This window comes from Eubalaena glacialis, chromosome 1 (assembly GCF_028564815.1).
Source record: "Eubalaena glacialis isolate mEubGla1 chromosome 1, mEubGla1.1.hap2.+ XY, whole genome shotgun sequence".
Classification (NCBI taxonomy): domain Eukaryota; kingdom Metazoa; phylum Chordata; class Mammalia; order Artiodactyla; family Balaenidae; genus Eubalaena; species Eubalaena glacialis.
This window is the reverse complement of record NC_083716.1, coordinates 178,408,629-178,435,205: the sequence shown is the minus strand read 5'-3', so window position 1 is coordinate 178,435,205 and position 26,577 is coordinate 178,408,629. Positions and strand designations below refer to the sequence as shown.

Genomic DNA, 26,577 nt, shown 5'->3' with positions numbered 1-26,577 from the left:
TTATGCGTCCCCTGATGCATGTTGATCGAATATCTTGGGACACCATGTGACACAAGAACAGCCTTTGTTATCATTTGTCCAATAGCAGGGCAGATCACCCCACTGTCTAGTTGTGAGAAGTTAAACCCATGAGAATGGAGAGAGAAAAAGGAAAAAACACACCCAGTCACACGTGTGAAAATGTACGTCTTATGTTCCTAGGAAAATTTGGAACTAAATCTCTTAATTGATAACACCTTCCATATACTGCCTTATTTTTCCTACATGTACCAGATATGCATTTCTTTCTTTCTTCTTTTCTTCCTTTCTCCTTCTTTCCGTTTTTTTTTTTTTTTTTTGGAAGAAAAGTGTCATAGATGGCTGGACTGAAGGCAGATAGCTGAGTGCCCAGATTCAGACTCATGGTCACTTTCTATACGTTGTATCTTACATCTTTACCCTCTGAAATCAGTTGTCCTTCACTCTTAGACATTTGTTCAGACAAAAGCTTTCCGGAAAAGTGATAGAAATGAAATTCTAGGATGAATCACAGATGACAGCAATTGGCCAGTAAGGACTGGGTGAGACCCAGAGGACGGACAGGCGTGTGGTGTGCACCTGTCATGAATGGCCTGCTAGGGGCCAGAGAAATGTAGTGGGGAGAGAGGCAATGGGAGAAGCTGGAGGCAAATTATAAAGCAGAGCTGCTTCCACCCCACGACGGGACCAGGCCACTCTGAGTTACAGCACTTACATCGACATGCAGCCAGAGGTTGTATTTCTCACATATATCTGCAATCTCCTGTATGGGATCAAAAGCGCCATAAACAGTCGTGCCGGCAGTTGCATTGACATACAGAGGAATGTATCCCTATAAGGTAAGAGGGACAAGCTGATTAGTCTTTCTAACCTCCCTCCTTTCCACATGAAGGAGAATTACTGTAGCGTTTATTTCCAGCAGAGATCAGCTAAGCTGGTGTGTTAGCAGATACTATATCTGGGACTATTCTCTGTTAGCTCATTTACTCATTCCTTCATTTATTCAACAAATATTTTTGATGACTTTCATGTGCCAGGCCCTGTTGTGGATGCTGGGAATACAGCAGTGAGCACAAAAGACGAATATTTCTGTCCTCGTGGAGTTTGCATTCTCGTGGGGAGTGACTGACAGTCAACAAAATTAAATAAGCAAAATAAATAGCATGTTTAGTAGTGATAAGTTCTATGACAAACAATAAAGCAGGAAAGAGTAATAAGTGGAGTGATGGGCAGGTATCTGAGTGTCATCTGGACATTCTACATTTTAGAAGCTGTGCTGTTCTAAGTGTATTGATGTAATAATAATACTGAAGCATTGTTTGGTTATTGAAAACAGGTCTATACACCGTTTCCCTAAGAGTAGATACAGTAAAATTTTGGTGTGAACAAGAAATAGATGAGAAAGTGAAGTAATAGAGCTCAGACAGGGTTGGGGAAATCTATGAGTTCTAGGAGCTCCCCCTCTGCCCCTTGCTCAGTCCTAGCGACATTTCTATCCGTCTCCTCTGCTGAGACCCGGCAAACAACCATAGTTAGAGAAGGAGGTACAAGAATGTAACCAAAACAACGAGTTGGTAAATGGCCTGACAGCTACTTGGCAGTGCCTCGTGGATATATCTGTTCTATGCGATTTTTCTGTTTAAGAGAATTTATTGAGGCTGGATTCACCAAGTATCATGGGCCAACTGCCAGGGCATGCAAGCGATTTGCTAAATAGAATCCTAACCTTAAATGATATTTGTTAAAATGAGATTATACCTAACAAGTAGCAAGTGAAAACCTCAATTAGGCTGCATCTTCATGAGACGCGGATAGGGGATTTATTGAAGTACATCGAACTAGTCATTTGGCACAGTGAAGACAGAACAAGTGGTTTAATGACTGAATTTTCCACTTTTCAAAAAAAATTGATATTGTGTAGACACAGCTTTAAAGCCATGTCAACACACAAGTTGAAAATAAGCAAACATCTGAGAAAAGAATTTTAGAAACACAATCAAATTATCTCTTATATTATCAAACACTTTTATTGTCTAGGGCAGAAAGAAGGTATTTTAAAAAATCTATATTCACCAGAGTTTAGATGCACCATAGAGTACATACCTTTTGCTTGGCTTCAAGAATTTTTGCCTCTAAATCAGCTGGAATTATCTTCCCCCTGTAATTATTGTAAAAAGAGAGAAATGAAAATGAACAATCAGTGAGATTGCACATGGAAAAAAACTTCAGCAGCAGCAGAAGAAAGTAATTTAATCAGATATTTTCAACAGACCATTAGCAGCTTGGCACACTGTACTGAGTCAGTCCTTAAGCACAATAAAACAAATTTAACAGATGAGCACATTTAATACATCAAGAACCTAATATTCACTCTCCCCTGCCTACCTTTCATTGCACTTTATCAAAATCACATTGTCGGTTCCAAAGCCAAGTGCAGCCCCAGCTTTCTTTATGGAATAGTGACTCTGCAACAGAGGCTGGAGGTTAGATGTTAAGACAGTCCCTTGGAAAACACCACAATGCATGAGCAAGAGCACCCAACTCACGTGTTCTGAGGTGAAGAGGACCAGCTTGGGTACGGCCGCCATGCCCTTTGTCTTAACTTCCGGGAAGTACTTGTAGCGAGCAGCCATGATGCTGTACATGTTGGATATGGCTCCCCCTATCGGCAAGCAGACACATTGGGAGCTGTTGGGACTCCCTCAATACTGTTTCTAACAACAAAGGCTGACGTGGTGTCTCAAGAGACTAGGGAGGTCAGAAAGGGGAAGGACAATATCATGCATGATAGGTTTTGCTGGCTTCCTTATTGCCAGGGCTTCCCTCTGGCCCCTTTGTCCTGGAAATACAAATAATCACACTTATTACCAAAGCCATTTAGGCAATTTGGCTGGAGGTGATTCACGTACTCTGCTGCCTGCCCCACCTTGAAGCCTAGACAGGAATATAAGGGGTGGCAGAAGCAGCGGCTGCAAAGAGATAGGTGAGTTACAACCCTCCTGCTTCCATTTTCTGCTCAATCTATTTACTGAACAAAGATGAATCTTTTCTCTGAGTCAGAAAGACAGAGAAAGAGAGAGTGATAGAGCCTATGGAAGGAAACAGTGACATTGCCTGGATACTCTCCTCAAAGAACAGCCCAACTGAGTTATTGAGTCATTTAGAAGAACTCCAAGTGTACTAAAATAAAACCAAACTCGTGTTTACTTAAATCAAGATGAAAGGAGAACTGAGGTAACCAGGTACGTCTGGCCAACACAAACGAGTCATGTTTGCATCAGTTACCTGACAAACAGGCAAATTCATGGACTGATTCAATTGCCTGAACAATTGCAATTTTTATTTTTTCTCTTCCCTTTGTACACAATCACACTGTCTCTGACACCACTCCAAACTCCCTCCTTTCTACAAGATTATCTGTCCTTGTTTTAAAGATTCTTATTGTATCTATATTGAACTAGAGATTTAAAGTAGATATACTATTTTGGCCAAAATTGATCTGTCCACTGATAATCTTGATTCTCTGATCCCCAGCTTAATCAAACTGCTATTGACAGACCAGAGCTGTTTAGCATGATTTAGACACAGTCTTTGTCAGTTTGTACAGGTTTAGGCACAGCCTTTGTTGGTTAGTACACATAGAATGTAGCATTCTTGCTAGCCTTCACTCTGACAAAGCTAAGAAGGCAGGACTATTGAAAAAATTGTTATTCTTCTACAAACTCACTTTGTGTTTAGTGTTCTCACGGATCCCAAGGATCCATACTGCAAACCTTGAGGAGAGTCGGGGAAAGAGAACCGAAACCTACCAGGAGAAAATATCCCATCACCATCTTTACTTGACCATCCAACTATCTCTCTCATCTTCTTAAGTGTTATTTGCTCCATGAGGACAAACACTGGTGCAATTTCATATGTAAACCTGGAAAGGTGGTGAGAACAAGAATGAAAATAAAGAAGTCAAACCACTTATTTGGGAAACACAGATAACTGGTTTAGTATTTGTACTTGGGTTCGAATAAAAGATGTTTAAAACCACTAAAACAATTAATTTCCTGGTAATGCACTGTCATCAATCATAAAATGTCAGAAACCAGCCTGGGTTACCGAGAGAGGTGGTGGAAGTACCTGCTCTGTGATTCTTCACCAACAAAATAGACTTTCATCTCAACGGAATGTCTTAGGTGTGGTCCACCCAGAGAAATAGAAGGAAAGAAAATGACTTTTCTGGGTCCCTTTCACCTCTAAGATTATATAGGATGATGCAAATGCTAATTGAAAAAATGTATTCTAAATTCTATATAAATGGTTTGCAACATTTTAAAAAAACTGATTGCCAACTTCACACCTGTAGAATTTATAAAACCCAGAGCCAAAGTCTGTTTTCTAATTTTTTTTGGCCGAGGTAGGTGGCTTGCAGAATCTTAGTTCCCCGACCAGGGATTGAACCCGCGCCCTCAGCAGTGAAAGCGCGGAGTCCTAACCACTGGACCATCAGGGAATTCCCAAAAAGTCTATCTTTTAAAAACAATGTAAATATCTGAAAGCTAACCATGAAGATAATTGGAAGTATTGACCTAGGTTTTAAAGATCTCAATATAATTATCTACATGGTTTTTCTACTGATAATCCCTAAGGACAGCAATGCTTCTATAATTCTCTGAAGTCGATATCTGTCAAGAATAATTATAAGTGATGATTTTCTAATTACCAATTACAAACAAACAAGAAGAATGTCAACTGGCATACACAGCTAACTGTGGGCATCAAGATATTCTGGTAGGTTAGCTTTGTCTTCTAACTAACTGACTTAAAAGTAGCAAGCCATGCTCTTCTCAAAGCCGTTCAAAACAGAAGCACAGTCTGGTGACTAATCATTGAAACAAAATCATGGTACCAAGGCATAGGGCTTAAGAGAAATCAAAGAAAGTCCATCTACAGAAAATTAAACCAGAAAACAAAAAGATATTTACTGACTGTGAGACTCTTTGTCTTTCTTCTTTTTGCTTGGCCTTCTTAAGCATTAGAGTTTGTGGGCTTGGCTCAGACAATGCTCACCGAAGGGAGATTCCTAGATTGACTCAGCCAAGTGATATGGGGAGACTTCATCCCTGGTTAGGGTGTTTAGGCTGAATGCCAGTGCTGAGAGTTAATGGGAATTTTTGCTGGCTTCATGATTTAGAAAAGCTATTTGCAAGGATGAGATAACAATTGTTGTACAAAGACCCAGGTGAAGGTACTAAATTTTAATCATGGAGAAAAATAAAGCAATCAAATTAATCACATGGTGGTAAAAGAGGACAAAAAGATCCTGAAGGATCCTCAGGGTATATCTCTTGGTAGAAGAATTTTGTTTGCAAAAAGAATATATCCATTTTCCTTCGGAGGACCCTTGAAATTTAGGAGGAAGACCCTTGGAAGTCATGTGTTCAGTTACCATCACCTCTGGAGGTCACAATCATGCTTTGGTTCTGCTCTGAGCCCCATCACCGTAGCAACCAACACTCCCTCATGTCTGATGGCCTGATAAAGGAAGAAGAAGAGAAGGATTCCTGGTTTAGCCTGTGCTGCTGAGTGTACCAAGGGGCAAACTCATGATGTGGTTCTAACCATTCTTGAACAAATGCGTTATCAACAGTGCCACTGACTGATGGAAATGTTGGAATGGCAAAAATGTTTGCATGGTGAAGAGGTACTGGTGGTAGTGTGTGTGTTTAAGTCTCACAGTACCAAATGAGAAGGCTCTCTAGGGTAAGGCAAGGAACCAATGGAATCATACACCATAATATCAGAACCTTATCAAGGATTGGATGAAAGCTGGACCAGAGTCAAGTCAGTGCAGGAACCACATGGGGAAGGGAGAAAGGATGGGGTTGAAGGCCAGAAGGTTGGTCCACTTCAGGATTTGAATCAATTTAGGCCCCAGGTTTGCATGAATTAGTCTTCTTACCAGGAATATGGCTATTACTCTCAGGATCAGGAGGAAGAGTCTAGAGAGTTTGATCGTGAGATTATCTGATCTCATCTATCTCAGGTTCCTTATTTATGCTAGGTTCCTGATTCTGAAACCTTTCTTTCAGTTCTTTTCAACAAATATTTAATGAATGACTACTTTCTGCCAAGTGGCTTTTTACGTACTGAGGAGACAAAGATGCCATAAGACACAATTCCAAACCTTGAGGAGGAAGCTTACTAGGATGAATCCAGCATCTTGGCCTTAGCTGCATCCTATTTGACAGTCGCTACCTGGGTCTGAAGGACCAGTTACCCCACAGCTAACATCAAGCTTATTGCGATTTGTGACCTTAGTCCTGACATCCTCTCCTGGAAGCTGGTAGATTGCCCCACGGCTGTTGATCCTCAGCCAGGCCTGTCACATGGGCTAACGTGGTGCCCCCGTTCCTGACACTTCCTCTGAACTTGCCTTCTCATCCTGGACCGTGTTTACAACTGGGAGTCTGCCTGCACCCAAAGCCTTAGAGAAGACCTTGAAGTTCACCCTAGAGCAGTGGTTCTTAACTTAATTGAGATCACAGACACCTTTGGGACTCCCAGGAAAGCTATGGTCCCTCTCTCCAGGAAGAAAATGAGGATATGCACATCATTTTGTATACCCTTGTAGGAGAGTCTCCTCTTGCACCTGGGACTCCAGGTTTGGTACCCCTTCCATAAATGACAGATGAAAGTGGACAAAGTCAAGAGATCAAAGGTCAAATATGGATTCAGAAGAAGCTGGTTTGATGCTAAAGTCATAGTACAAGATGACATTTCAGAATCGGAGGATAAGAAACTAAACCTGCTAAAAGCTCTAGGTTGAAGCATAAGAACATGGGATTGAAAGTAAGGGTTTAAAAACAGTATGATTGTGACATTCAGGGAGTGACACTAAAGGAGAGTTTTTATATTCTGAGTAGGGTAGTGAGTCAGCCCTGTTTTAGTAGTTCAACTCACCTTCCCAGTGGGATTAACCGAGGCAAATTGATTGTTAAGCTGATTTTCTCTGATGGCAGAATCTGCTGGTTGCTAACCAGTATCAACATTTCCCTTCCTTCATTCAATTTTATTTGGAGTTGCAATTCATCCAGATCAAAGACTGTATTTTCTAGCCTCCCTAGGTGTGGCCATTGGATTAAGTTCTAGCTAAAGAGATGCTAGGAGAAATGTCTTGTGGAGCTTCTGAGAAGGTTTCTTAGAAGGAAAGAGTGTGTTTCCCTTTTGCCCTTCTTCCTTCCCTCTTTTCTTTCTTTCCTTCCTTCCTCCTTCCTCCCTCCACTTGCACTCTTTCCTGAGATCTGGAACACAGAAATGATGGCTGGAACTCCAGCAGCTAGCTTGCACCATGAAGTAACTTTGCAGATGAGAGCCACATGCCTCAATATGAACCAGGAAGGCACAAGGATCCTGCATCCTTGGTGACTGCCAAACCAGGAACTTCTTTAATGAGAGGAAGAAATAATTTTCTATGTTGATTCTCTAACTTGACACTCCTCTTAGATTTTATCCTCCTTATGGATGTGGTGGGTGGCCCATCTTTACCTTAAAAGATAACACACCTGAGGGGGAGCTTAGTGAGCCCCTTTGGTGACCAGAAATGATGAGACACAGAAACAAAAGAGCTGGGAAGTTGAAGGGAGGGGTTGCAAATGGCAACAGTGACCTGTGGGTTGGCTGCCTTTCCTGGGTGTGTGCATTGTACCTTGTATACACTGGGCACTTAAGACTGGTGTCTTTTTTAGTCTTCAGAAGCACTATGTAAGGTGGATACAATTATTCTTCATTTTTCTAAAGAAGAAACTGGGGTTCAGAGAAATTCAGTGAGTTGTTTCAAGATCATGCAGGATGTTTCCAAGCTGGAATTCCATGTCCTTTACATCACAGCTGCTTTTCTATGACAAATGAGAACTACTTACTGCAGGCTCCTCTGTAACAACCTGCCTACTAGTATAAAATGACTGATAACCCCCATAGAAAATTTCTCCTGTGTAATTTCTATGAAAATAAAGTGCTAGATACTTGAAATCATAACCTCATAACAAAGGGCTGTGATAGATCTTGCCACTAGGATTATGTATTAACGTCAGGTGCTTGAGGGCAGGCTGTTGTTTACACCTGCTCGGTGGCCGTGTTTTGGAAGAAAAGAGCTGTACATGCCATGGCCAGCTACACACTGGTGACGTTTTCTTTGGCTCTTCACTGAGTCCTAGCTTGGAAGAATATATCTCAAAGCTGAATGCACAGGCAGGTGTGAAAGCATGGGCATAAATGTTCCTTCTATTCTAACCATCAGATACCTTACACTTTGCCACTTGGATTAAGATATTGGATAGTTCTTTTAGAGAGAGTATACTGAGGAATGTAGTTATTATTCTCTATTACCAGTGCCATCCAAACGCAATGAAGTACAGGTCAAAAAAATGAGTGTATCACTAATTAAATCCTACTCTGCCAAAAAAGATCCTTTTGCCATTCTTCCCCAGGCTTATTTTGAACACTGTTCCCAGCTGGAGAAGGAATTGTCACAAGGGAGCAAATTTCTGCACAAGCTCCTGACAGCGCTGCCACATTTCATAATCTTCCAGGGGAACCGGCTTAGAACAATTTCTAGATAATAGTTATTACTTCTTCAGACAATGCCTTGTCTCTAGAACTGACAGAAACTATTTCAGTATTTTAAATAACCTTTGCTATCGATCTGTTGGAATTGGATCATATTTTATAAATATCCACTGTTCAGTACAGCTGCAATTACTATGTGCCATTTAGTTGGACTGGCCTTGACCTCAGATGGTTGGACAATATTTTAGCGTTTCATGGCTGAGCTGAGGTAAGGAAAGAGTAAGGGACTTTCATTTTACGAACACATACAAAAAAAAAAAAAAGGAGAATTTGTGAGATTTCCCTGGTTAAAGAAAAGACTTTTAGGAGAATGTGTGGTCATAAATGGTTCAACAGGGTGAATTCCTTTTATTTACCTTGAGACTGAGCTATATATATTAGGAAATCACAGCTGAGAGGCCTACAGAATACACACTTAAAGACACTGGCTGAATTTGGTGCCTATATTAATAAGGGTACTTGGGCCTTAATGGGTATGTACCTTTATTTTTCTCATTTATTTTCTAAATAGTTAAGTTTTTTTTTTAAAGCTGTGCTTTCTAATTAAAATCATTCCTTAGTGTGAGATGTTTCAGTTAAACATTACTGTCTTTTTTCAAGTTATAATTAATGTATTATGATGTCTGTGCTTGCTGATATATTTTTATCTCACAAACCATAAACATAAAGACTGCAAAGGGGAGTTTTTTGTTGAGGAGATCATACAGGTGATTGTATCTTTGACCTGAATTCCTCCCAGCCCTTCAGAGCCTCAGTGATCCAACATGAACATTCTGTGACGTTAACCTTGACTTGCAAGTAGGGAGCAGGAAAACCATTTGACTTTTCAATCAATTTAATCTTTTATGCCTTTTAGCACTAATGGTTTCACTTGTCACATTTGCTTTTTAAATGTTGTTGTTGTTTTAAATTAGCAAACAAAGCAGGAGGCCTTAATTAATAGAAACTTTTCTGAATGTAGTTAAGTATTTTGAGTCACAGCATTAAACAGCTTTGGAACACACACAAATTAATATATAAGTTTAAAATGCCCTTTCAGGTTCTGTGGCTGGTAGTAGTCTAAGAAAAATAGAATACCTTGAACTTTAATAACTTACATTCTATCTTGCATCAAATGGAATTTCTCATTTTAAATAATACCACCCTTTCACCTAAATTCATTTTTCAAATCTACCACGAACTTAAAAAGCGTACGGTTATTTTCCAAATATTTCCACAGTGACTAAACTACATAATTCTTATGTAGTTATTTTTAACTTACTGCGATAACCTTGTTTTATTATTTCCCTCTGGCTACTTTCATAGAATGTGGTACCGCTGTCTGGATACAGAGAGAGTGGTAAAACATTATCTTAGCGTTGAAAGAAAAGACAGTACTTAGTAGGCTATGATGCCCCTCCATCAACTTGTAACCTGTCCTTGTCTCCAAAGATGGCACGTGTGTGTAGAAGAAACTGTGGGGTGATTACCAGAAGACTACCCAGGTATTACTTGCACACACAACCCTCCTACCGCCAGGACCTTAGAGACAGTTTCAAATAAATTTACAAGAACTTAGAAACAAAGGCTTTGCCTACTCAAGTATGAAAAAAATTTCACATTCAGAAAAACAATCAGTTATTTTGAAAGGGGTATATAATTCCTTTCAAAGGAATATCACTACATGAATTGTTTTAGAATTTTTAGTTGAACAATAGGCTGATCAAATTGGTTTGTGGCTTTATGGCCCCTTTAATTATGAAGAAAATATGACCTAAATGATAAGGAGCAATATGCTTGGGTGGGAAAATGGACCAAGATTATACCCCAGAACATGATCTCTTTAAATATATCATTAAGAAATATGGAGTCTTTTAACATGAAGTTTCACACTAAACTTTGAAAGCTAGAGTTATTACTTCTTATGACCATGCTCTTATTAAACTGCATTATTCAATTAAAAAATAGTTTATCAAGTATCTATCATTAACTCAGAGCTGTGATAAACCTAAAAGATTTTAAGAGAAAAGATGACTAGGGCAAACTGTAATAAAATTATTATAGAACCATTGGAATTGGACTCCTAATACAACAAGCCATACTCAGACATCATGTTTGCTTACATGAAAATAATATGTGGGACTTACATATTGGTATTGGCAGTTGATGTCAGCCATTCGCCGGCTAAACCAATGATATCCAATCCAGTGGAGAGCTGGTTGAAAAATCGAGGATGACCTAAAGAGGTAAGTAACAGACAAGCATCAAGGCAAATCCAGACTTTTCAAGCTGTCTTCAAATCAAAAGGTCCACTCCACTAGGCCACAGTGATGGGACCTCTATCCCAATGGTCTAATAGGGCTGCCCAAGAATACTGAAGGAAGGGCACGTTGACCCACCCTATACCAACCTTTAACATTGAAGATGTCTCCCAAACTTACATGTTTCTAAAGCATTATGCTTTTAAATTTAAAAAAATCCAAGGTCATAAAACAAGTAATCTGTCCAGTATCGTTGATTTCCAGATGAGCTCCTCTGTTGTACTTTTTAAAATACAAATCCGGATGTGGTGGTCCTGTTTTTCTCCATAAATATTTCAATTTTTAATTTAACACCTCAAGCTTTTATTCCCCAAATCAAGGTATGCTGATGGAGGAGGAGAGGCTGCAGGCCTCAGAAGGGGTCAGTGGCTCTGTGAACCGAACCAAGCCCAGGGTAAGTGCCAGCTCTGAGGCTGATGCCGAGGCATGACATCACTCTCTGGGCCTCTGTGTCAGTCAAATACGATGTCAAGCATTGGTGTGTTTTGCCCACATATAGTCAGGCGACTGTTAAACTAGATGTATTGCTGAGATGACCTGGCATCTGCTCTGTGAAACAGGGGCAGACACAGCCTCATTCACTCATTGAGTTGTTGATAGAATAATTTTTATTATTACGTAACTCAAAAGTCCTTTTCAACCCACTCTATGCTTTATCAGGCTTTGTTCTCAGCAAATTCAGGATTACTGCCAAATTTTGGCCAACTTGGCGTTCACAGAAAAACTCAACCCCATAGAGCAGGCTTGGCTTGGCTGTCACGAAGGAGTCAACGCAATAGATTATCTAGGGGTGTGTGACAGAGAACTGGTGTTAGAAAGATGTGCTGACTGCTGTGTTTCCAGCGGAAATTGCTTTTGCCTCTGAAATAACTGTCAGAGAGCTAATGTTGGAATGTTCCTGGTCTAAGTCCCCTCTCTGAGGAAGTCTATCCTTCCCTCCTTGTGATAAGGACTCATTCAGAACATCTAGACTAGGACTTCTAATATACCGATCCCTGCACCTCAAGAGTCCTCGAAAAATAATACTGATCTTTAGAAAGAATAAAAGAAGCATAAGCAGTAAGCTTAGTGTAAATTCAAGACCAGATTTCAGACATTCATGTAGATTACTCTAAATAGCTTAAACTGGTCCATTTTGCTCTACTCGGCTCAGTGCCAACAAAATCTATGAGATCTCCTACAACATAACTAATTTTGTTGAAGTCCATTTAAATATAAATACGTATATACATATATATATACATATATGCGCACACACACAATACCCATTTGAAAACTTTTAACAACAAACATTTCATTTTAAGACAAGATTGAATGATAAATAAATGCAATCACACCATTTGACAATGTATCAAAATCACATCGCATAGCAGAGACAAAAGATGGACACGGACAGACAGACAGACTGACACAAATAACCCTCAAACAAAAGCGAAACAGTATCTCATGGTCTATTAAAATATAAAAGGACACAAAGTCCCCCCAAACCTTACTTTCCTCTTATGGCTATAGCTTAATGAAGCCAAAATCTCATACCAGAATTTCTATCAAGCAACAAAATGACCTAATTTAAATTTCAATTTCAACTGTCTATAGTCAACAAAAATACTAACAGATGATAGACGTGGTACTGAGCAGCACACGGCTTAGAGTCAGGTTGGAGAGAAAGAAAGAGTAATTTTTTAAAGTAAAATTTTTGAACAAATAAGCTTCAAAAAAAAAAAAAGAGATGGAGGAAGAAATCTATTGATTAAGAGACATATTAAGCAATTGCAATGTGGAGGACTTATGTGGATCTTGATTCCAGCTGTAACAAAATAAAACATTTATGACATTCATGAGACAATTGGAAATTTGAACACTGACTGAATATGTGATATTAAAAAATTATAAATTTTTTTGGATGTACCAATGATAATGTGGTTTTTTTAAGAGTCCTTGAGGATAAAAAATATTTATGAATGAAATAATATTATGCTGGAGATTTGCTTCCATATAGTATAGAAGAGAGGGGAGTGGGTGGGGTGTCAGGTGAAACAACACTGGCAAGAGCTGCTAATAGCTGAAGCTGGGTGTTGGGTATACAGGGTTCATTACATTATTTTATTTTTGTATAAGTTTAAAATTTCCATGATAAAAAGTTCAAAAAAGGAAAACTAAGGAAGTCAGCATGTCTACTGTGACTGAGGGCTGACTAGCGTTTCTCTCAGTTCTTGGAGAATGTATATACATTGGTTCCTTTTTCAGAAGTCTTTGTTAATTTGTAGGGAAATTTCCAAAGGCCATCATCATCCCTCCACAGACGCTTCCCAGATCAGTATGTTTTCATTCTAAAACCCTATTCATTATTCTGGCTGTGCATTAATACTCTTAAAAAATATCTTCCACTTCCATTGCACAATACCTGTGGGTTTACTCTATTGCTCCAGTAACTACATCTAAACTACAGACCAGCAACTAGGAAATGTGTTTTCCCATGAAAGCAACAGTACACTTTGCCAGGGTCAACACCCTGTGATGCAGGTTTCACATTGCCTGAAGACTATTGCCTGAACTCTACAAATGCAAATATCTGCTTCTAGAAGCTGCTCTGAAGAACAGGGATGAATGGCTCCAGGCTAAGTATCTAATTGGATTCACACACTCGACTCTAGTAAGAGTCCATGCTTCTCTGACCACGTGCTACTTCAGTTTTGTAGGCGATAGGAGTTGCTATTATGACAAATCCATGTATTTTTCTTTGAGGGGCAAAACTATTCTGAGCTTTCATGATAAACGTAAGTGGTCTCATCTCTCTGATAAAGTGTTTGTGGCGTGAACTGACAAAATAAAAATAGTGGACCAAAGCTAGTCAAGCTAAAACATACATGGAGAATTCTGACTCTGTTTTTTTTCCTAGCCAAATAACAACTTGATCTCCACCAGGAACAGATTAGCCATCAGACCAAGGTGAGATGTAACTAAATGGATGAGCATGCTTTTCTTTAAAAAGCAAACACAGACTTTGTAATATAGTTGAGTCTTGTCCATCTTGCAGTTATTCAAGGAAGCTACACCTATACCAGTGGTGTTGGCAGACTTCAAAACCTGTTTGGGATTCATTATTTAAAAATGCCTCTTTGGCCAGCCTCATTATTTCATTATAACCCTTGTTTTTGACATCCAATAGCCTTACTCAGTCCTATTACGACACCCTCCCCAGTCATATCTTCAAATGACTAGGAAGAGTGAGCAGGATAATAAAGGAGAGAGAGAGAAAGAAAAAAGAACAAGAGGCTACCAGTCATGACCTCAGGGGCTCCTCTGTGGGGACAACCATGCTATGGACTGCCAATTCCTGTACATCAGTCTGCCCAAGAGCTCATGAGAGCCAGGCTGCAGTGGGGAAAGACGGTAGGGAGAAGAAACCACTGCTTGATTCCTAGGCTTAGAAAGAGCCAGACAGAGATCCCAAAAGTCCTTGAACTTGAGGTAAATGGAGAGTAACCACTTGGCCAGGATTGCTGAGTAGAGAGAGTTCCTATAACATGGAAAGGAGGCAAGAGGGCGTCCTCCAGGGCTCCCTGTTGGAGATAGGATTTGGTGCCTCAGGATACCTGAACTCCAGAGGATGGAGTAGAATGCAAAGGGTGTGTAAGTGTGTGGCTTTTGGGCCTAGCAAATAGAGGGTGTGGTGGGTTGAGTTGTGTCCTGTAAGAGATTGTTCAAGTGTTAACCCCTGATTCCTGTGACTTTATTTGGAAATAGGGTCTTTGTGGATGTAAACAAGCTAAGATGAGGCCATACTGGATTGGGGTAGGCACTAATCCAAAGAAGAGAGAAACCTGGACACAGATTCTTGGAAAATGTCATGTGAAGATGAAGGCAAAGATTGGAGGGATGCATCTACAAGCCAAGGAATGCCAAGGAATTCCCACAACCATCAGAAGCTGGAAGAGGCAAGGATGGCTCCTTCCCAAGAGTCTTCAGAGAGAGCATGGCCCTGCAGACACCTTGATTTTGAACTTTTAGCCTCCAGAACTGTGAGATAATAAATTTCTGTTGTCTTAAGTCACCCAGTTTGTGGTCATCTGTTGTGGCAGCCCTAGGAAACTAGTACAGAAAGAAAAGGAAATGGGCCCAATTCTCCCCAGTTTCAGGGACAGGCAAGGGTTGGATTTATCAGAATGAAGTAGGCGTGAAAATGGAAGCGAGAAAAGAAGTAGAGAATGGATCATTCTGCTTTCTTTAGGTTGTGAATAGCCTCAAACCAAGAATTAAAACTCTTTATACAGAACTTGACACAGCACGGAGTATCTGTATCTTTTAAATCTATTTTTACAACAATAGATAATGATGGGATTTTGTCACTGCGTCTGGTGGTTCTGAGGTCATGGAGCGCTCTGCTGCCTTCCTTCACCCGGGTTTGTGTTTCTCCTTCAACATGACTTTGACATCCTGGCAACTGGCAAAGGTCTGACACAGGGCAAGGTTGCCACTGCGTGTCCACCTGGCTCTCACCCTTACCTGTGCGGACGCCATATTTCAGGGTGTCTCTGCAGTCGACCAGGATCTGCTCCAGGGACTCAGGGTGGTCAGAGAGTTCCAGGTTGAAGCCCTCCATGCCTTCCAGCAGCTGGTGGGGGTGGTGGAAGTCCAGCACCTTGGTGGAGCGATCGAATGTCTTGCGGACGTAGTTGAGGAGTATGTCTACCACCTCCAGCAGGAACTGCACAGTTTGCTCCTCCCCGTTCTTAGCCGGAAGCAGATCTGGTGGGGGGAAGCCCATGAGTGGTTATCACCTGACTCGTATCTGGATTTCCTCAGTCAGCTTAGAAATCCCTAATATGCGTATCTTTATAGGACTGATTTTCTTCCAGGATATGCATGCATTGAGAATCTGCTGTACCATCTCCCCAGAACAATGTACATCGGCGTACACACAGAAGCGCTGCATATGTTCTCTGGGGGTTCACAGAGTTTCTGATAGTTAGGCTGCTCATAAATGAAACGCTTTGAGAAGCCACAAGCAGCCTGCCCCTGCAGTTATCCATTTGGGCACCTGTCAGGCGTGTGACAGACGGGGCGTCTGTCTTGCTCCCCTAGTACCAGGTGTGTCTCTGTACATCTGGCTCAGACACTGGGCTTTCGGTTTGGTGTTATGATGTGCTTGATATGTTGCTGGTGGCGGGTGAGGCTTCTGTGGGTAGAGGCTGAGGTCACACCGAAGAGGATGGTTCTTTATGTTGTCCTTAGACAGAAAACTAGAACTGGAAGGTGGGAGAGGGAACTCCTGCCTCTCTCCTGACCTTACCTTTTAGGGCTTGGCCTCTGGGATGCCAGAAGGTGACTCTGGGTTCCGGCCTCTGTTAGGCAGAGTCAGGCTGGGGGATAGCCAGGGGGGATAGCTGTAGGGGGCCCCAACTGAAGTTGTCAGCCATAGCTCAAGAACAGACTGGCTGTATATGATGCTCTGTGTCTATTCTTTGGATTAGCTCTCCAAGGTTTAGTGAATCTTGTTTACTGTTCTGGTTTGGCCTCCATGGCTTGTGGGGAGTTCACGGAAGGGGGAGGGGGGTGGGTTTACCTTTGAGCTGGTCGGGAAAGACTGGGAAAGCACCTCCTGAGACCCTTGTTGTAGGGGCAGCGGTAATGAGTGAAAGATCTTCAAAAGGAAAATGACCTTCAGGACAGCACCTGGTCATGAGGCCCAGCTACACAGCTTCCCACAGGGTGATTTTGTTGCTGTGGGCACCACCCTTGGAGGATAAATGCTATGGAGGGAATAGCTGGATTTTCTTATATGAAAGATTTCTTTGGATTCTGAGATTCTATGACTGTGTATTTGTCCCTGCAAGTATCTTTAGAGTTGGCTGTTTTACTGATTGTCCTCATCCAGCTTTCAAATGATGGAGGCCTGGGCAATAGGGAAGGAGGGAGTATATTATATTCAAATGTTGGGAAAGCAGTTTCATGATGGTTCAGAGAGAATAATGACTTTTTTTGTAAAAGAAGCAAGATTTCAGGAAAAAGTAAAGAAACTCCAATAAGCAACCTACTGGATAGCACTAGGGCTGGGGGGTGGGGACTACCTCGAGCAAACAGGTTGGAGAAGTCGGTCTCTGTGCGCTGGAATCGGCCATCCCTGTCGCTGTTTTCACAGGAAAGCAGATTCTTGGAGGACTGCCTCTCCTTGAAGGCGCTCACAAGCCTGCTCTTCTCTTCCAGGCTGTTGGTCCTTTGCAAGAAGCCTGTAGCACAAGAAGCTGGGTCAGAGGAAGGGCACCAAACTCCCAGCCTCGGAGGGTCAGCTGCTGGCCCAGGTCGACTCTCCAAGCAGGGTTCTCACTTTTCCTGAATAGAAGCTGAGTGTCTGTTTTATATGTAAGGGCTCTGGCACTGCTCGCCTCCAGGCGGGGAGGGGGCAGTGCCAAGTGTCATCAGTGGCACAGACCCAGTCATGCAAGAGAGAAAAACAGTAAGTGAAGCCCATTCTCCTCTCTGAACATGACAGTGAACGCAGAATTAAGTCAACTGGACAGCTTCCACTCCAGTAACCAGCCTCAGGATGGGGTTTTAAGGGAAGAGACACAAACGGAGAGGATGCTGCCAGGTCTGGGTTTATGGGCTGTGCAACCAGAGGGAGGAGGGGGTGAGGACCAGCACTGAGGATTGGGGAAGATGCTTTCCTTGGACACCAGGTAAATGCTACCAGGGTTGAATGTAAGTTTAATTTTTCTGACCCAAAACTGAAGGGCAGCTTTCCCTGTACCACCCCCTCTCCTTAAATAAAGGTATTGGAGAAAGAGACAAGAAAGCCTAAAATTTTATGTGTGGTGACATTTAATTCCGTAAATACTTATTGAGCACCTCTTGTGTAAAGGACTTTACTAAGCATTTAGGACCAGGGACAGATAAAGATAAATGAGACAGATCCCCTCTTGTCCAGGAGCTTGCAGATTGGCAGATGGTGACCAACAATGTAATAAAGCTAGAAAGCCATCCAAGAACTCCACAGAGATGAGCTCTGAGCCCAGGATGGGAGTCAAAGCACCTCCCCCCTGCCCCTCAGAAGGAGGGGAAATCTCTCCTGCCTGAGGTGAGCAGTGCAAACACTACCAGTGGCAAGGCTGAGCTGAAAGGGCTGAGGCTCTGCCAACCAGGAGCACATTTCCTCTCTCAGTACCTCCACCTGTCCCTTCTGGGGCTCGGGACCTGCAGACCCGCTCCTTCCCTCAGCATCTCCTCCAAATCAGCCTCAATCTTAGTCCGAAATGCAACACCCTGAAAAGAGGAAGAAGGTTCTAAGCTTCTTGGTGACCCCAAAGCTGTATTTGTAGATACCAAGATCCTTGGGGAGTCACATACGTCACAAGGCAGGCTTGGAGGAAAGTCCCGGGAGGTTCGACGAGAGGCAAGTTAATCTGGGGAATTCAGCTTTACTTCCCCAGGGCTGCAATTCAGTGGTGAGGGGTGGAGGAAGGAGGGATGCAGGGGGAAGGTTGCAGTGATTAGAATCCTCCCACACACAGAAGCAGGGTCTATTTTTGGAGGGAAGAATAGGAAGGCAGAGGCACCAGGCCTTTCATTGTTCCCAGCACCTTGAAAACTTATCACTAAAGCTCTAAAGGACATCAGAAGGGGGAAAATACATTATAATAGAGCTCCACACTTGGATATAAAGATGGGGGGGGTGTATCCTCCCCTTCACCTCTGCTCCTACTTTCTGAATTCCTCCTCCAAATCCCCAGAGTCCAAAATGAGAAGCTAGCACTCATTTGCCAGAGGGATGCAGGACCACCGGGCTCCTGAGTGAGACTGGCCCCCTACACCCAGAACAGGCAGCAGTGGAATTTGTTTCAAGCAGGCTGAAAAGACCAAGTGCCCTAATGGAGGTGAGGTCCTGCCTAGCTGAACTCCCGCTCTTTAGGTCTCTGACCTCTGGTTGGTTCTGACTCACTCCCTGGGAAAGTCTCTGCCTTGAAACCCCTTAGCAACTCCTTTCCTAGGTGGGAAAGGACCTAGGACCTGCATTTGGGCTTTGGATATTATCTCCAAAGGAGTTCTTCTCACAGGCATTCCCAGAGGTGTCCTGATAGGAATGAAAGATGACAATTAATGACACAACTTTAAACCTGCATCCCATTCCTGGACCACACTTCCTGGAGTGCACAAGGAATTAGTGTTTTCTATACATCTTATAATTATCCTATGCAAAGCACACTTATATTGCGTTATAATTTGTGTTAAAAACCATTAATTTGTTAATATAAACACTTAATGGATATTATTTTTGGAATATCACTTTTTTGGAAGGTATTTGTTTTCTAAAATATTGGGAGCCTCAAAAATAAGGTCAAGGACCCGGGCCTCTCTGGGCTCTGAGAGGCTCTGGAAGTTCGTATGCTTCTCCAAGGATAACGAGGTGGTGGATGACATTGAGGTCAGTGCTTTGATGACCTCCCTGGCTAGCAAGGGGTCCTGGAAGCAGAGGTCCCTGAGACTAGAGCAGACTGTACTCCCTTTTGCTCTATACCTCAGCTATAAGGACCTAGTTTAAGGTAACTTAGCTGAACATTCTTAAGAGGCACAGAGGCAAGCGGAGGGGAGCCGAAGCTGCGGTAAGCTTTGGCCCCGTCGTAGCACCCTGGCTAGCTTCCACCTATGAGCCGAGGGCGATCCTGCTGCTGGTCCTCACAGCTGCCCCCAAACTCAAAGGCCTAATCAGCCCCGTGAGAGGGGGGAGGTGTGAGGAACTAGAGCACCTGGGTCAAGCTGGTTGTTTCCAAGTGGGGTTTCAAACTGAGCCTGGCATAAGGGCACCTGGCCAAGGGGGCAAGTGAGGCCTGAAGCCCAACCCCCTTGCTGTCTCTCACCAAGCTGTAGCATGGAGTTGCATCTCCCTAGAGGAAGGGGCTCTTTTCCTGATTTTTCTGGGCTATAAGTACCCTGCCAGATCTCTCCCCCACCTCAAACTTTTTTTTTTTTTTTAATTTCAAAAGAAGCCATAATAAATACAGAATATTTGAAATGTATGTTTAAAAGTTGGTGACTGACACAAAATTAAACACACACACAAACACAAACACACACACTGCATGGGCTAAATAAAACAGCTCAGGGGCTGTAACTGGCAGCCAGTCTGGGACCTCTGAATACAGAAGTGATTGAGGCCCAAGGACACACTGGGAAGTGAGCAGAGCCCAGAGCCAGAACTTAGGGCTCCCTGCAACTCCTTCTATTTAGGTCATGCTATCATGCCTGTAGCCACCCGGCTCTCTACCTCTTGGCAAGACCCTGGGTTTCTTCTGGCTGACTGCTTTCCCATGGGATTCTGCCTCCGGAGCTAAGGGTTCCACTGGTGAGACCAGGGGCCTTCCTTGCAGCTTTGTCTTCCTGGGGGGTGGGGGGGTGGGGATCCAGGAGAGGGGGTAGGAGAGGGGGTGGGGTGGAATCTTGGCAAGGGCAATGGAGGGGTCCCCCAGGGCAATGGATCTGGAAGTGAGAAGATGACCATTAGTCCCTCAACTCTCTTAAGGTGAAAGGTCAAACCAACCTGGAGAGTGTCAGGTCAAGAGGGCACCTTTCAAGCCCGTGAAGGTCTGGGATGAAGGGAGTGGGGGAATCTGTGTGTGGAGGAGGAGAGGGGTCTGTGGATTCAAGTCAAAACCAAAGACTGCACTTTGCCTCCGGTAACTAGACTAAAATGGAAAGCCAGAGTTGGCGCAAAGTATGGAAAACAAATCCTCCCGTTGTTTTGTTTCCTTTCAGAATCAAACCTATTGTAAATCCTCCTAACCTGTGGCCCCCAAAGCATGCGTATTAGCAGAAGGCAATTGCCCCTCAACACACTACCAGCCCTCTCCTGTCACAGGGGTTTCAACTTTCCTGAAATTAATGTTGGGGAGGTGGGTAAAAACAGAGAAGAAACTCCCTGAGGATGGTAGCCCCCAAACGCCCAAGAGCTCTCCCTCAGGGGAAGCTGATGCAAACCTCTATTCCCCAATTCCTGTACCTGGACATCTATTCCCGGACCCAGGGATGCTCCTGGCCCTTTACCTTTTCGGGTCACTTCGGGTGTGTCCCCAAAGCGGCGTTTAGACCTTCTCTTCTCCCCAGACCCTGAGGGTCTGCAGTCGGGGCAGCAGGGGGCACCGCCCAGGGCCGAGGCCGGGAAGCGGGGATGGGGATGGATGAAGGCCGCTGGCTAGGCAGGCCTAGGACCGCGAGGAAAGCAGCACTCACCCCAAGCCTCGCCCACCCTGTCCTCGACCGTGTGGGCGCCCAGGGCTCGCTCAGTTCTGCTTGCCCGGCTGCATGACAATGACGGCTGCTGAAGCCGAGCGCCGCGGCCGCCGAAGGGACCTGGCGCGAAACGGGCCATTAAGCCGGGAATGGCGGCTGGGGGGAAGGGGGCTATTTATAGAACAAAGCTCGGCTGCCCCCAGCTGCCCCCGCGCGGGGACGCTGCCCAGGCCTCGCGCCGCGGGCCTCGCGTGCTGGGGAGAGGGCCAAACCCCGGGGCCTCCCCGCCGCAGGGCTGGGCTTTCCCTGCAAAACGGCTAGGTCCTGGAGTCGAGCAACCCTTCCTCACCGTAAAGCTGCTTCTGGGATCAAGGGGACAGAGCCCCAGAAACGCAGGGAGGGCGCCGCGCCGCAAGGCGGGGAAGGGGGGGTGACTCCCAAAAGCTGCTAAGTTAACTCCTCTCGCTCCGGCCACAAACTCTCGCCTCCCTGGAGCCCCGGGATGCAGGACAGCTGGGAAGATCAGGCCCGGAGACCACCGGCTCGCCGGCCCACTCTCGGGCGCTCCGGGGGCTGGGCGGGCGTGCCTACGCCTGCGCCGCCACTATCTCCAGCGCGCAGCAGCTGACGGATGGCCTTTTAATAAGCCCCACGTTAATCTTACCCCGCCTCTCCACCCCCTGACCCGGGACGTCCGTATTTTCTGGCCCGATAAGGCTAGAAATTTTAGACGGTGAAATATAGCAAGGAAAGCAAGTTCTCATTGTTCAGCCGGAGCCACTCAGCTGTGTCCCTTCGAACAAATCTCCCTTTTTCCTTAAAAAAAAAAAAAAAAAAAAAAAATTACACCCCTTGGGCGTTTTCATTTTAGATCCTTACGTCTCCGGAGAGCAGTTCTTTCTCCCGTCCAGCTCCCAGATCTATTTTCCTTCCTCTCTAGCAAATCGCGCCCGATACCCCCTTTCCGTCTTGCGGTCCCACGCCCCCTCTGCCCCCTTTCCTTTCCCTCCTCTCCTTCAAGGGCAAGCTCCGCAAACCCTCTAGCTTGCACCGCCCGCACCTCCTCCAGGCAGGCCACCGAGGGCTGCAGGCAATCCTTTCTCTTGGCCTCCAAGGCCTCAAAGAACGAAACCTGAATCCGTTTTGACATCTCGGGCAAAAATATCCAGCCGAGGAAGCCACTTTCAACGCGCGATGGTGGAGAGGGAAGGAATACGACGCGCCAGCTACCGTCTAAGGCGGATGTCTTGCCTTGGGCCTGCTCTCCAGTAAACCCGGACCTTTTTATGCCGCCTTCGCGTCGCTTAGGCCGAGCGCATGGGTCAGAACAGCCAAAGCGCCGGGCAAGATGAGCGGGGCTGTGGCGCGGGGGCTCTGTGCTCGCGCCCAGCTAGGGGAGCCCCGAGGTCTCAAGTAGCCCAGGACCCCCCATCGGAAAAGGTCCCTCGGGGGCACGTCAGGAGAGGGCAGAGGAAGGTCAAGGCCAGTAGAGGAGCGTCTCTGCCGGGCGTAGGGGCTGTAGACACTAGAAAACAGACCCAAGAGCCAGGATTCCCTTCCGCGTACGTCCCACTCTCCCAAACCCGCAAAGCCCGCTCGCCTCGCAGCCCTTTGGGGCCCCAGCCGGCCCTTTCACTTACCACAGATCTTCAGCCCCAGTTTTCTGGTGCATCCATGGGCCACGCCGCACCAGGTGTCATACGCTAGAAACCAAGAGACGTGCGATCAGTGAGGCTCGGACAGTCCGGCACCCGGTCGAGGGCAAAGGTTTTCTGGGGAGGGTAGGGGCAGGTCTTCGCCAGTGCGCCTCATTAAAAAGCTCTTTCCCGAAAGGAGCTAAGAGCCAGATCTTTGGGCCGACGGGGAGACTCGTGCCCCCCGAGACCCCACCACACTCCCTTCCTGCTCCGACCTCAGGTACAGAACAGTGTCTCTGAGAGGCCACGCACCCAGCGCCCCGCCCGGCCTCCCAGCGACTACGATGGGGTAGCCGCCAAGGCGGGGTCGGAGTGGGACAGGGCTGACTGCAGGTGCAAAGGGCCAGGCCCGGCTCCTCGAGTTGCCCAACACCCACCCGCAGGCCCAGTCCCTTGGTCTCCGCCCCGCAGACTCGAAGGGCAACCACAGCGGCTGGGAAAGGGAACACAGAGACATCTGGGACCAACACGTCTCATAGTTTCTTGGCGGGTCTCCAGCCGAGTGGCAGCTTAAAATAAACTGGCATGAAATGGGGTCGCGGAAGAGTTCAGGAATTAATTGGGTGAAAAATAGTATTTGACTAGATGATCGGGCTCGCATGGCTGCTCTTCAGTGGGACCGGGGAGTCGGCAAGACAATAGTGCGCCTCGGGTCCTCATCCCCTGCCCCCTCTTCCCAACCTGCCCCTCATTAACCCTTCCCTCGGACGTCTCGGATCTGGAGCAGGCGAAGGCGAAGGGAATCAGACACTTTTTCTCTAGGTCTGAATCGCGGATTCAGGCGCTGCCGTGTTCTCGGACTCCTCAGCGTCTATCCTGCCCTCGGGGTTCAACTTCCAGCCAGAAGCACGGGGGTGCCTGCAGAGCCTGCATGCGAGCCGGTGTAGTGGGCCTAGCCTGAAATTCCCCTCGCATTCCTCATAGCAAGGCGCCTCCAATCACTCCCATCCCCCACCCCATCCTGGCCGGTGCCTTCAGCCGGGCGCGAGTGTTTGCTGCGATAAGGAGAGTGATATCCATTAAACCCGAGGCACAACAGAGCCCCAGCGGGGAGAAGAACTAGCCCGACGTCAATGAGAGAGCGTGTCACAGATGGAGTTCCTGCAACAGACAGTAGTAAATCGGTGCGAAAGCTAAACCCTAATAAAAATGCCTGGCAGGTAAAGAGCTATTTTCATCCGATAGAGTGCTTTCATTTTAAACGCCATCTCACCTAATCCTCATAATCCTATGAAGCAAGAGGAGTGTTAATCTAAGACTCACTTTTACAAATAAAAACACTGAAGCTCAGAGAGGCTAGGAGAGTTTTCCAAGGTCACTCAGCTGTGGCGTTGGAGTTCAGACCCATTGCACTGCCTTTTAGAGTTGGGGATTGCAGTGAAAGAAAGGGAAAGAGAGATGGGAAGAGGAAGTGAGAGAGATCCTTTGACGTAGCCAGAGTAAGGAAGACCGAGTGGCTGAGAACAAGGAGGAGGCGTCGCTGGAGCAAGAGGTCGAGTAAGGTTGTGCGAATTGAGCAACGCCACCTCCCAGGAGACCCTGGAGAGGCAGAGAAGCAGAGCCAGCTGGGCGGGAGAGGATGTGTCTGCAAGGGAGGGCAAGGATGGGTAGAGAGCCAGGCGTGCGCACACAGCCTAGAATGCTCACGGCGGCTGGGCTGTCAGGGCCGGCGGCGGCGTTCTCAGGACAGGTGCTGCAGGCTCTTCCTGGGCCCAGTTTTCGGCTATCTTCCCTCCGCCCTGGCGAATTCCGGGCGCGCCCGGCCATGAGCGAACTCGGGTCAGCTCCTCTGCTGGGTCTGGGACCCGCGGTTGGGCACATGGGCTCCGCTGCTGGTTGCCTCTGGGAAGTAGGGGCGCAGTAGGGGTGCAGGACTCGAGGGTGGGTGAACACAACGGCCGCCCACCCCTGCCAGACAGCAAAGAAAGGGGCAGGAAATGTGGAGAGAACTGGAAAAGAAATCCATCAGGGCCAGAGCAACAGACAAAGGCGCGCAGGCCTCCCGTTTCTCTTGGCCTGTTCCGACCAGCTCTGGTAGCCAGTGCCCGGCTCTCGCGCCACCAAGGCTGGCGGCTCTCCTGAGCCCCTCTTTGTTGTGTGGGTAATTGTAGCTTGCCTCGGGGGCGGGGAGAGGGAGCTGCAAAGGGAACTGGAACGCCGCCTAAGAATTTAAGAGAAGGCCTCCAGCCGGGAAGCCAAGGGCAGCACCTAGGGGTTGGATAGAGGGCTTACCCAATACCCCCCCCCCGCGCCAACCTTCGTTGATGGGAACAGTTGATGTTTTCTCAAGCTTATAGAAAGTGCTATAAAAGCGAAGCAATGAGCCCTCCTTCTAACCACAATGCCATCCCTAAGCCCTTTTATATAGAAATTCTGGGGCCGTTACTATCTGGAGCTCATGGATTTGGAGGGAGCGCATTTCAATCCAAAGTGGAAAAAGGAAAACAATTCCCTCATCTCCACGCCTCTACAAAGATGTTGGAAATCAATCCGAATTAAAGACAGATTCTGGAAATGGGTTGAGGAGTCGCACGGAGCTAGGGGTGGGGAAGCATACATCTCCCCACCCGCTTTTATCTGGTTCCCCTTTTCTTCCTCTCTCTTAGAGAGGTGTTCATTGCTGACAGGTCTCCTGCCCGGGAGAAAAGAGAGGGCTGCTCTCTCCTCCCGCCCTGGCAAACCTTCTGGACTCCTCCTGGTTCCCCACTTCTTGCCACTCAGGATGCTGCCCGCTTTTTTTTTTTTTTTTTTTTTTGTCTCTGAAATGTAATTAATTGTCTAAAATGTCGAGGCTTAATCTCAAACCATTTTATGCTCCCTTCTCGCCCCTGGCTTCTTCCTCACTCGTCAATAGCTCGACGCAAATTTGGAGCAATTAGGGACCCCGAGTTTTCTAAAAGCTGCAATTAACGTCGAAATTTCCTCTGATTATAGACTTCGAGCACAACGCAGGGGTAAAGGAGGGGGGGAGGGGTCGGATCTCGGCTCAACGAAAGCCGAAGACAGAAAACTCTCTATTCCCGCTGAGGCTCCCAGCTCCTCACACCGCCCCTTGCGCTGACCCCCGTCGTCCCACCTAGCAAAGAAACCACACACAACACAATAAAAACAACACTCTCGCCGCGCGTCCTTCCCCCTCAGCGAAGCCTCCAAGGATCGCCGCCGCTCCGACCCTGCGTGGTTCCCACTCCCTTAGCGCCCTGGTATCGCCTAGCATCCCTGGCAGTCGAACGACCTTTGGTCGGGACCTGGGTCAGGGCCCCATTTCTTTCTAGCCTCCATCATCTCCGCGCTCCACCTTCCCTTTCCGCCAGCGCAGCCTCCTCACGTCCCAGCGCCCCCATCTTCCCCGCAGTCCATTTGATAGGAAACTGGAGCAGGACCTACTTGTGGGACGCAGGTTGGTAGTATTGGGGTCCGCTCCCGCGTTCGAGGAGGTTGCGGACGAAGAAGGGGTCGAAGACGCCATCTGCTCGGTTGTCCCCGGTCCTCTGCTGTCCGGGGTCCTCGGCCGGCCGGGCTTAGGAACAGGCTGCAAAGAGAAGCGAGAGCTGTACGGGGAGGGATTCAGGGGTCCGGCGCGCGGGAGGCGATTGAGCGGTCGGGGGCGCGGACGCTCCCGCTGAAGTCCGGGCTCGGGAGAGAGAGGCTAGAGGAACGGCAGCCAGCGGGCTGGGTTGGGGTGCGCCGGGCTGGGGACGGGGGTAGGAAGAGACGTGCGC

At 46.1% G+C, this 26,577-nt stretch overlaps 1 protein-coding gene across 3 annotated transcripts in view; it reads right to left on the bottom strand.

Annotated features, from left to right (window-relative positions):
* The window catches only part of GAD1 (glutamate decarboxylase 1), a 37,094-nt gene extending 10,746 nt beyond the window's left edge, over nucleotides 1–26,348 (bottom strand). The window contains exons 1-10 of one of the 3 annotated variants that reach the window (XM_061201770.1): nucleotides 26,243–26,348; nucleotides 22,799–22,861; nucleotides 17,006–17,164; nucleotides 15,441–15,683; nucleotides 10,761–10,851; nucleotides 3,828–3,940; nucleotides 2,565–2,680; nucleotides 2,404–2,483; nucleotides 2,122–2,176; nucleotides 734–850 (exon numbers count right to left, since the gene is read on the bottom strand). In XM_061201770.1, the coding sequence (XP_061057753.1) occupies nucleotides 734–850; nucleotides 2,122–2,176; nucleotides 2,404–2,483; nucleotides 2,565–2,680; nucleotides 3,828–3,940; nucleotides 10,761–10,851; nucleotides 15,441–15,683; nucleotides 17,006–17,164; nucleotides 22,799–22,861; nucleotides 26,243–26,324 (1,119 nt within the window). In that variant the 5' untranslated portion in view covers nucleotides 26,325–26,348. Of the gene's footprint in view, nucleotides 1–733; nucleotides 851–2,121; nucleotides 2,177–2,403; nucleotides 2,484–2,564; nucleotides 2,681–3,827; nucleotides 3,941–5,504; nucleotides 5,542–10,760; nucleotides 10,852–15,440; nucleotides 15,684–17,005; nucleotides 17,165–22,798; nucleotides 22,862–23,232; nucleotides 23,333–26,242 lie in introns of those variants that run through there. The other 2 variants (XM_061201762.1, XM_061201778.1) reach the window with 2 other exon arrangements.
* Between the last annotated feature and the right edge of the window lie 229 nt (nucleotides 26,349–26,577).